Source organism: Podarcis erhardii (assembly GCF_964252035.2).
Source record: "Podarcis erhardii genome assembly, chromosome: 7".
Taxonomy (NCBI): Eukaryota; Metazoa; Chordata; class Lepidosauria; order Squamata; family Lacertidae; genus Podarcis; species Podarcis erhardii.
The window spans coordinates 33,467,140-33,478,285 of record NC_138511.1 but is presented as its reverse complement, the minus strand read 5'-3'; the positions used below and the strand labels follow the sequence as shown (position 1 = coordinate 33,478,285).

The 11,146-nt window shown below is 43.2% G+C and overlaps 1 protein-coding gene and 1 long non-coding RNA gene across 2 annotated transcripts; both read right to left on the bottom strand.

The window, feature by feature from the left end:
- Window positions 1-287: 287 nt before the first annotated feature.
- UQCRFS1 (ubiquinol-cytochrome c reductase, Rieske iron-sulfur polypeptide 1) lies at window positions 288-6,511 on the bottom strand. The gene is made up of 2 exons (XM_081870284.1): window positions 6,233-6,511; window positions 288-1,087 (listed from the first exon to the last, which is right to left on the bottom strand). The coding sequence occupies exons 1-2, from the start codon at window positions 6,441-6,443 to the stop codon at window positions 477-479; spliced, it is 822 nt and encodes a 273-aa protein (XP_081726410.1). The 5' UTR covers window positions 6,444-6,511; the 3' UTR covers window positions 288-476.
- Window positions 1,094-6,224, bottom strand: LOC309346515. Its single transcript, XR_014158656.1, has 3 exons — window positions 2,795-6,224; window positions 2,047-2,505; window positions 1,094-1,735 (listed from the first exon to the last, which is right to left on the bottom strand). It is a non-coding gene; the product is annotated as an uncharacterized lncRNA (long non-coding RNA).
- Window positions 6,512-11,146: the final 4,635 nt, after the last annotated feature.

Below are 11,146 nucleotides of genomic sequence, written 5' to 3'. Positions count from 1 at the left end.
GCAACCTCCACCAGAGGCACACAATGATGGAAGGCATTAGAAGCTTATTTCTGCTATAGTTTTAAAACAACCCAACAAGCTCATGAGATTCTCAGTATGAGTCCAAGGATGGCTGGGCCTACTCACACATAAAGCAAAAACTCCTGTGCAAACTGGCCCATCAAAACCTCAGTTGTCTGGTTCATAGCTTTTCATCCAAAAAGGTTACTATTTTTTTATTAAGAAGTATTGATTTTCTCTTAGAAAACATTCAATTGCTTTACTAATTATAGACAAGCTACACATCATTATGGGAAAGCACTTTAATCCTTTATTAAAACTGACCAAGTACACAAACAATCAGATCTGAACAGTGACTTGGGACAGTTAGCCATACTTTCCACTCAACTTTTTGTTTTTTTTTAAATACATTACATGAACACCAGCCTCGTTCCTCTGCATACATACAGGAAATAAAGAGCCAGGCATCCATAAATTTAACCCACAATAACTAAATCTTCCGAAGGGAATTCATAGTAGGGAACCTCGAGATTTAATGGAGCTGGACCTTTACGGATTCTGCCAGACGCATCGTAATGCGACCCATGGCAGGGGCAATAATAGCCACCAAATTCCCCAGCATTTGAAATGGGTACACAGCCAAGATGGGTGCAAACACCGATCAGGATGATCCATTCAGGTTTCTTTACTCGGTCTAAATCATGCTGGGGGTCTCTTAAATCAGTCAAAGATACTGCAGCTTCTTGCTCAATCTCTTTTGCGGTTCTGTGACGCACAAAGAGAGGCTTCCCTCTCCACTTGAAAGTCATATTCTTGCCTTCAGGAATATCGGAGAGCTTGATCTCAATCTTCGACAATGCCAACACATCAGCAGAAGCACTCATGCTGCTGACGAACTGAGTGACAACATTCTTAGCAGCATATGCTGTCGCCACACAGGTTGTTGCTGTCATAAAGTAGGAGAAGACTTTCCTGGATTCACTGCTCTCTTGGGATGATTTTGCAGCATCTGTTACATCATGACGACGGTAGTCAGAGAAGTCAGGCACAGCGACATCATTGTGGACGTAACGAATGCTAGCAGGAGCTGCAAAAGAATGGAGAAAACCAATTACTGATTTTTTTTAAAATTACAGGACATTATACTGGTACCAGATTGACTCCATAAAATTTATATTTTTGGTACTACACTAACTATCATGAACATTGAACTATTGATTTTCATACACGTTCCATACAAGAACTAAATCACCTTATGGAGGTGCAGGCATTCCATTTATTTCTTCCTGCAATTATACATGAAAATCTATTATCTCCTGGCTGGGAAGCCTATAAATTGTCATCAAATGATAGTAAATACCAGAAAAGAACACAAATATGATTACAGTGATACCTTGGGTTACATACACTTCAGGTTACATACGCTTCAGGTTACAGACTCCGCTAACCCAGAAATAGTGCTTCAGGTTAAGAACTTTGCTTCAGGATGAGAATAGAAATCGTGCTCCGGCGGCACGGCAGCAGCCAGAGGCCCCATTAACTAAAGTGGTGCTTCAGGTTAAGAACAGTTTCAGGTTAAGTACGGACCTCCGGAACGAATTAAGTACTTAACCCGAGGTACCACTGTATATTGGAGTAAGGGGGAGAAATCTGGTGTGTTTTGTATGCTGTAAATAAATCCCTAATATTCCAAAGTGTTTTGTTAAACCCACTCCAGTAGCCCTTTATAGGGTTGCTATACAGTGGTGCCTCGCAAGACGAAATTAATCTGTTCCGTGAGGCTCTTCGTATAGCGGTTTTTTCGTCTTGCGAAGCAAGCCCATTGACAGCTTATCGGATTAGCGCTATTAGCGGTTTAGCGGCTTTTAGCGGATCAGCTGATAAGCGGCTTAGCGGCTTAGGAAAAGGGGGGGAAGGGGGGAAAACCCGCAGGAACTCGCAAGCAATTTCATCTTGCAAAGCAAGCCCATAGGGAAATTCGTTTTGCGAAGCGCCTCCAAAACGGAAAACCCTTTCGTCTAGCGGGTTTTCCGTCTTGCGAGGCACCACTGTATGTCCTCTTTTTCACGAGTATGTAAAATGAGTGTCGTCATAGTGATTTATAGTTAAAAGTAGAAGTCAGCAAATGTCTTCTCTTTTTTGCTCTTCAAAATATGGCAACCTTAGAACTTGATTAAATTTTAAAAGACACTTTTAATTGACAAATTTAGAAGATTTCTCTACATTTTATGGGGAATTCTATGGCCTAATCTACAAACCAGTTAAACCAAAGTACCTTGATTTACATTTAGCCAAGCAAACAAGTGAACTTATGCTGGCATCATTAGCTACATTGTAGCCTATGAAATTACATCTAAAGTTTAGAGTAGGATTAGTATCTCTTTTAGATGCAGTAATATTAGGTTTTTTTTGTTGTTGTTTTTTGAAAACTTTGAATAAGAAAGCTTCCAAATGCAAACTGACTCAAATTCAATTTTGTATGCTTGACATATTTGGTAAATCAAACTGGATACAGTGGTGCCCCGCAAGACGAATGCCTCACAAGACGAAAAACCCGCTAGACGAAAGGGTTTTCCGTTTTTCGAGGCACTTCGCAAGACGAATTTCCCTATGGGCTTGCTTCGCAAGACGAAAATGTCTTGCGAGTCTTTTCCCCCTTTTTCTAAGCTGCTAATAGCCGCTTAGCCGCTAATAGCGCTAAGCCGCTAAGCCGCTAATAGGGATGCTTCGCAAGACGAAAAAACCGCAAGACGAAGAGACTCGCGGAACGAATTATTTTCGGCTTGCGAGGCACCACTGTAGTTGATTTCATGTCGCTTATGAAAATATTATCGACTCTTTCCAATTGCAGGAATTAGTTAAGCTAAAATATCTGATTGGGGGGGGAATCACTTAGCATGATAACTCTGTCAAATCCAAAGGAGTATTTGGAAAATTATTTTTACTAGAGTATATGTAACTGTTTTAATACACAACAGCTCAATACCATCCACTTTCATTAAGTTATTTTTTAAGAAATGAGGGTACTTCATAAAAATGCAACTTCGTAAGAATGCAAGTGCAAGTTTTATTTCTTGACTTAAGGGCAATAACACTAAGGGCTTCAGGAATCAAGCTCAAGGTAATTAGGATCTCTTGGGACATTGTGCAGAGATTACAATAAGTGTTTGCAACAAGCTTGAACTAATGAAGGGATAAGAGCATCTCTTTATAATAAGATATTTTTTTTTAAGACTGCTTCCTTAGAAATTAAATGAAGGTTGTGTTAAGATTTTCAGGACAAGCTAATACACACTTAATTTCAAGGTCTAAAGTTAAACAGAAGACTATTTGTATCCAATAAAAAGCTAATGAAGCAACACAATTTTTTAAAGAAAGTTTAAACCATTTCTGCAATTCCCTCTAGTAGCATATTATCCTTCCCTTTATACTTGGCCCGTAATACACGGGATATTTACATTTTAACCTTGTAGCAAATAACCCAAACTGGGTCTACGCTGAAAATACTGTATCAGATTTTTTTTTATAACTGCCACAACTTCCAAGCAATCCCACAACTTAGCACCTGCCCTTTTATAAACTAGAACTCACTTTATTTGCTGGCTAATAGGTATCAGTTGATCACATTTAATAGGCCTCCACTGACCCATTGGCTGCTGCTTCATTTTGTACTGTAATTTTACTAAACACCACCTTGTGATTTCAAGTGAAAGACAATTGGTAAGGCTCATCTGACACACACATGAAACCAAACCTTTAGTGTCATCAGCCCAGTCCCTTGAAAAGAAATTCAGCAGCCACCTTCTGTTTTAACCTTTAAACATCTGCTGAAAGCTTTTCTTTCCTGCCAAGATTATGTAGTCAATTAAGAAAACATCTTTCTGCAATAATTGATAATCTTTTTAAATATCTACATGCTTTTATTGTACATATGTATTACTGTTGTAAAGTGCTTTGACTTTTTAAATGAAACAGTGGTATATAAATATTTTAATCAATGAATATATTAAATAAATAAAATATTTTAAGTAACTGAAATAAACATTTTAAATACATAAAACAATAAACTAGAAAACTACCAGTTGGAAACAAGCAACTGGGGCAGTGTGTGTACTGTTTCCTCAAGTACTGCTGGCTGGAGAGTGTTACAAAGAGGATACTGGACTAGAAATGATGCTCTCTGATCCAGCAGGGCTCTTCTATATAAAAAGTCAACCTCCAAGATTCCACCCCACTCCCATTTTTCAATTTGGGAAAAGGAACAAATTCAGCCTATATACAAACAGCATCCCCAAGTATAGCTCTTACTTCCTATTATGCAAGTGAAAGGTTAGTTTTTCTAGAGGAGTGAAAAGCGAAGGGCTGAACTTAGTGATCCTGCAACAGTGAGAACAAAAAGACTATCCCCTGGTGATATGAGATGAAGAACCAGCTAACAGGGAACCTGTTATGCTGGGGCAACAGATAAACACAGATACAATCCTTACACTATACAAGTCTAACCCCTTCCAACTCCCATTTTAGGAATAATTCTTAATATGGTAAATCTTTCTCTGGACTGCACCTCTGAGGCTGCAGGTAAAAACTTGTGTGATTTAATACTCCTTCCAAAGAAAACACTTGTACTGAGTCAGACTTTTGATCTATCTCACTCAGTGGTAGTAGTCCTACACCTAAAAATGTCCCTTCCCCATATTGATTTCTTACTAATACCTAAGGTTTTGGTAGAGGGTTTGGTTGTGTCTTTTTGCCAGGGTGGGGATAGTCAATCATGCAAGCTCCATTATGCAGTCTTGGAGTAGTACAAGCTAGAAAATAATGCTCCATGTACGAATATTCCCCACAAACAGGAAACCAAGGTAGAAGGCTACAACCAAGCCTGCATGCAGGGACTTCTGTTCTGTTCTGTACAAAGGAACATTCAATAATGTGAGCCTCCATCTTCAGCATGACAGCCCCAAGGAAGCAAATAATAAATCCCTGCGTAAAGAAAACTCACTTTTTATTACAGATATCTCAACTTCCCCACACAGCAACTCATTTCATCCTCACAACAACCCTGCAAAGTAGGTTAGATTGAGAGACAGAAACTCTAGAGAACAGCTGTCAGCCAAGTATAGACAACACCAAACCAGAGGGACCCAGTCTGACTCTGTATAACGCAGTTTATGTTGACTTGTCCAATGTCACCAAGTGAACTTGACAGGTGTGGGAAGATATGAACCTGGGCCTTCCCAGTCGTAGTCCAACACTCGAAGCCAAACTGGTGCCATTTAGATATTTTGACCCACAACCCACACTAGCATGACTATCAAGCAAAGGATGGTAGTCCAAAAAACATTTGGATAGCACCAGGTTTAGGGGACTGCTACTCTAATGACTGCACAGCACCAACTTCGTCAGGAAGGCGATCTGGCCAATCCCTGCCATACTAGTTTTGCATATTAAGTTTGAGGTGGCACAGTTCAGACACAGCACCACTCCATTCAGGAAGTTCTCCCTCAGTATAGAAAGCCAGGAGAAGCCTGACTTGTGTGCGGGGAAACTGTTTTGTACACCGCAGCATCTGAATCAAGTGAGCACCCTTCAGCCTAAAGGTGTGTGAGAGCCAGCGTGGTGTAGTGGTTAGAGCAGCCTTTCTCAACCTTGGGTCCCCAGATGTCGTTGCACTACAACTCACATCATCTCACCACTGGACCTACTAGGTGGGGAAAACGGGAGTTGTAGTCCAACAACACATGGGGGCCCAAGGTTGAGAAAGTCTGGGTTAAAGTATTGGACTAGGACCTGGGCAAGAAGGGTTCAAATCCCCCCTCAGCAAATGGAATTTGCGGGGTGACCTTGAGCCAGTCACCACCTCTCAGCCTAGCCTACCTCACAAGGTTGTGCTGGGGATAAAATGTGGAAGGAAGAGAACCACATACACCCCACTGATCTCCTGGGCGGGGGAGAGTGGGATATAAATGTAATCAATGACTCAATGAAGTGGGGCAGCCCTCTACCCGACACTGCATGCCCACTACTATGATGCACGACGGGCGTTTGCTGTCTCCTTCCCTAGTCTTCATGAAGCCCAGAGGGGACACAGAAAACGCCTCTGAGCCACCCTGGAAACCTCGGTAAATGAAGCGGGAGAGGGACGGAGGGGAGGCAGAGAGAAAGCGAAGCGACCCCATACCCCGCCCTGCTCAAGCCGCGCCGACCGCCCCCCGCCCTCCTTCCCCGCCCGCACCGTTGAGGCTGGCGGTGGCGACGAGCCCCCCACGGGCGGCCTGGCCTTGCAGCGACTCCCGGCAGAGCAGAGGCCGCTTCGGGTCCAGCGGCAGCTTCGAGGTCGCCGGAGCCAACCCGGTCGCCAGGGGCTTCAGCGGGCCCGGGACGGCGTGGGCGGCGGCCGAGAGGTAAGGGGCCAACGGCCCGGAGCGGGCGGCCACGGACAACATGGCGACGGCGGAGTCAACTTCTCCTCTCTTCCCCCTCCGGCCGGTCACCTTCGCGTCCGACGTCAAGGCTGTGCGACGCGCACACGCGATGACGGCAGACGCCGGTAGAAGGAGCGGCGCAGGCGCGCTAGAGGAATTTACCCTTCCCTCTCCTATCCGGAGAGAAAGAGGGCGAACGGAGAGGCGTGGCTGGAGCGGTGACGAGAAGGCCAAGGGGCGTGGTCGTAGAGGAGTTGGAGTTTCTGTCGCCGCCTTCGTCATTGCGTGCATGATAGAGAATGGGGTAAGAAGTTTGAGCTGCGCCTGCGCAGGCGACCCTAGTCGGGGGTGGGGGGGACTTGTGTTTCTTCTCTCTCTAAATACAGTACTTTTTACTAAATTTTAATAAAAACAACTTTTTATAAATAGCAATGCTAATAAAATGATTAATAATATTAACAGGGGGGAATGAAATGAAATTGGTGGTGGTGTTTTTTAAGGGTGAATTGTCACAATTGCCAATAAGGAAGTTTGTTTATATACTGCTTGTTCCCTCCAATGGGCTCAAGGTAGCATGTTTAATTGCCACAACAACCCTGTGAGGTAGGCTAGGCTGAGAAGCCAAGTGATGGGCACAAGGTCACATGCAGGGAGCTTCTTGGCCAGTTGCAGGGGAATTTCAACCCTCGTCTCTCCCAGATCCTCGTCCGACGCTCAAAGTCCAGTACAGGATGCAGCCATACAATTTCCTGAGTCAGTAATAAACCATACCAAGAGGGAAAGGGTGTGTGGCTTACAATTGCAAGGGCTGAATTAATACTATGTGTGTATTTAATGTTGTTGTTGTTTAGTCGTTTAGTCGTGTCCGACTCTTCGTGACCCCATGGACCAGAGCACACCAGGCACTCCTGTCTTCCACTGCCTCCCGCAGTTTGGTCAGACTCATGCTGGTAGCTTCGACAACACTGTCCAACCATCTCGTCCTCTGTCGTCCCCTTCTCCTTGTGCCCTCCATCTTTCCCAACATCAGGGTCTTTTCCAGGGAGTCTTCTCTTCTCATGAGGTGGCCAAAGTATTGGAGCCTCAGCTTCAGGATCTGTCCTTCCAGTGAGCGCTTAGGGATGATTACCTTAAGAATGGATACGTTTGATCTTCTTGCAGTCCATGGGACTCTCAGGAGTCTCATCCAGCACCATAGTTCAAAAGCATCAGTTCTTCGGCAATCAGCCTTCTTTTTGGTCCAGCTCTCGCTTGGTGTTGTGTATCATAGTCATGCAAAGCAGCAAGGCCAAAGGGGAGACTTCACTGGAGCACGTGCTCACCAGTGATGGGCGTGCAGAAATGCATCTGAGGGTGCAATGAATTTCCTTCACTAAGGCAATCACATAGAAGTACAGAGTCTTGGTATACTTCTTGCTTGGTATTCCAAGGAAGAAAATATTCCAGCATAACTATTTTATCAGTCAAACCTGTAATGATATGGAAAACTAGTTGTCCAGATACTTGAATGTTTCCATTGCAGTTGGTTCAGCTGTATTTTAAGACCTCAAACAACTTTATCCTAACAAAGTAATAAATCTCCCCTGTTTAATATAACATTTTTATTTCCTCCAGGCATACTCTTTTCCCCAAAACAATCATTTAAAAAATCCCTTACTTATCTCCCTCCCACTACCTCTCTAGCTCTTAAGATGCCACTTTCAAGTAAAGGAAAAGGTCAGTGATAATTTTCCAATTTATCATAAGAAAAATAGTTGTAAATCATGCATTGTACACCATGTTCAACAGCACTCTCTTTTACAATACATTAGTTCTGCTTGTCGCCATCGTCTGATTCTCTCCCACCCCCACCTCAGTTTTTTTCCTGTATTGCTCATGTTCTTTTTGGATCCCGTTAGAGGTCAAACAATCCCTGAGAAATTCATTCTCATCATTGAAGATTAGCAGGGCATACAAATGCTTCTGCTGCAGTTATCATTGAAAATAAAATCTCTAGCCCCAGTACGACTCTACATGCATGCAGCAGCCGACTGGCTACTTCCCATGTCTCCAAACAATTGTTCCGTGGGGAAACAAGGAGAGTGAAATTCCATCCCACTTAGTGCTGTAGGGACTGCCCTATATATTTCTTTATTTCCTTACGTTGTTATCCTGCCCTTTCTTTAAGGAGCTCGTGACAGCGCCCCTGGTTTGGCCAGGAGAGAGAGGGTGACTGGTTCAAGGACCTCAAGGGTTCGAGCCTCACTGGTGTCATAGTCAAAAACACATTTACCACATTGTGGCCATGTTCACACCATACTTTTAAGACATTATGATACCACTGTAAACAGTCAGAACTTTGCCCAAAGAATTCTGGTCCCCTATTCCCCTCACAATCCCCAGAACGGTTTAATAATCAATACTTCCTCACAAGGAACTCGGGAAATTGTAAAGGGGGATTTGAACTGGTGTTGTAGTCAAGGACACTGTGGTAACATTCACACCATATGCTTAAAACACTATGATATCGCTTTAAATAGTCATAGCTCCTCCAAAGAGTTCTATCAGATGTAATTTGCTAAGAATTGTAAGGAGACCCTTTGTTAAAAAACAAACAAACAAACAGAAGCTTTTTGGGGGAATTATGGGATCAGAGTTACTTAAACAATATAGAAATTTATTTATGCATGCAACTACTGCTGCAAGAATGACATTCGCCCAAAAATGGAAAGAAGAAGTGAAAGAAGAATGGCTACGGAAATGGATGGATTATGCAGAAATTCCGAAACTTACCGGAAGAATAAGTAATCAAGTCAACAAACTTTTAATTAAGGAATGGAAATCCTTTATTGAATATTTACAAGCAAACTGTATACAAATTAAGACATTAGCAGGATTATTGTAAAAACTTGCAGTTTCTAAAACATATATGAAATAGAAGAGGAGAAGAATAAATAGAGTTAATTGGGATATTCAGAAGAAAGAAAAAGGGTAAATTCATGGAATCTCTGAAAGCGGAGAGAGAAGTCAATATTTGATATGTGAGAATTGTTTGTTTTTGTTGTTGAAATGATTATTTGTTATAAATGAAAATTATATATAAAATTATTTTTTAAAAAAGAATTGTTATGAGACCCCTCTTCAACTCCCAAAACTGTGATTCCCAGAGTGGTTTAACAATCAATTCCCATTCCTGGAGTACTTTGAATTTCACTTGTTCAATAGGACTTCATTCCTCTTCTTCCGCTGCATCCCCCCTGAATCTGTTCTAGGGGTTCCCCAGATGCTCCAGAGCAGATTTGGGGAGGGTGTGGAGCAGAGATGTGGGGTAGGAGGGGGGCAAGAACCCATTCCACTGATGGGACTTGTTACAATTGGATACCAACCCTAAAAACAAGCCAGACTCCACCCTCTGCCTGATTGCCGCCCTACCGTCCCCCAGATTTCATCCTTGAGAACTGCATTTGCCGCCATCAACAATTAGCACATACTAGGATTGCGAGGCATTGATATCTTAGTTAATTCACAGTCTAAGGCTTCGCTGAGCAGCGGCCTATGATAATTAAACAATATATCCTATAGCGAGGTGTGTGCTGCTGATTAATAAATTACTTGATCCCCAGGTACGGAGAGTATGGCTCCAATCGATATCGTTGCCTAAAAGCTGCCGCTTAGAAATAGTGTAATAAAATGTAAATGAAATGCACTGGGATTTGCTGGTTTTAATTAAAGGGAATGATTAATTGATCATTCAAATCGTATTGATCTACAGCTTTTTTTAATTCTGGGCAATTTAATTTGTCAAATATAAGCTTGGATAACTGATGATTTGTACTCCTAAAAGCTGGAGCCTTTTAGTTGAGCGGCACTGGAAACAGTCTTGCAGTTGGACCCAGGCCGCTCGGGATGCTGGTTTTATGGGACAGTCTGGGGATAAAGATACTTGCTGTACTGCTGATCTTCTTTTGTGTATTTCATTTTTATCGTTGCACCTGTTACCAGCTCAAACATAGACCTAGAACAAAGAGCACCTGGCGTTTATATAGTGACTAATAAAAGACCCACATTTATGATGGGTGGCGTGTATGTGGAGGGAAAGCGTATAGATTTGTCAAGAGGACCTCCCAGGGGCACAGAGTATCCTGATGCACTCTGTGCATGGAGAGAGGCCACAGTCACACCGTGCAGTTAAAGTGTTATGATGGCACTTTAAACAGTTGCGGCTTCCCACAATGACTCCTGGGAGCTGCAGTTGGTTAAGGGGTCCTGAAAGTTGTTAGCTCTTCCCCCTGCAAAGCTACAGTTCTCAGAATTACAGGGAACTCTGTGGGTTAAACCACAGAGCCTAGGGCTTGCTGAGCAGAAGGTCAGTGGTTCGAATCCCCATGACGGGGTGAGCTCCCGTTGCTCGGTCCCAGCTCCTGCCAACCTAGCAGTTCGAAAGCACGTCAAAGTGCAAGTAGATAAATAGGTACCGCTCCAGCAGGAAGGTAAACAGCGTTTCCATGCGCTGCTCTGGTTCGTCAGAAGCTGCTTAGTCATGCTGGCCACATGACCCGGAAGCTGTACGCAGGCTCCCTCGGCCAATAAAGCGAGATGAGCGCCGCAACCCCAGAGTCAGCCACAACTGGACCTAATGGTCAGGGGTCCCTTTACCTTTTTACTTAACAGGGAATATATTGTTAAACCACTCTGGGAACCGTAGCTCTGTGAGGAGGAAGAGGGGTCTCCAAGCAACTGCCAGC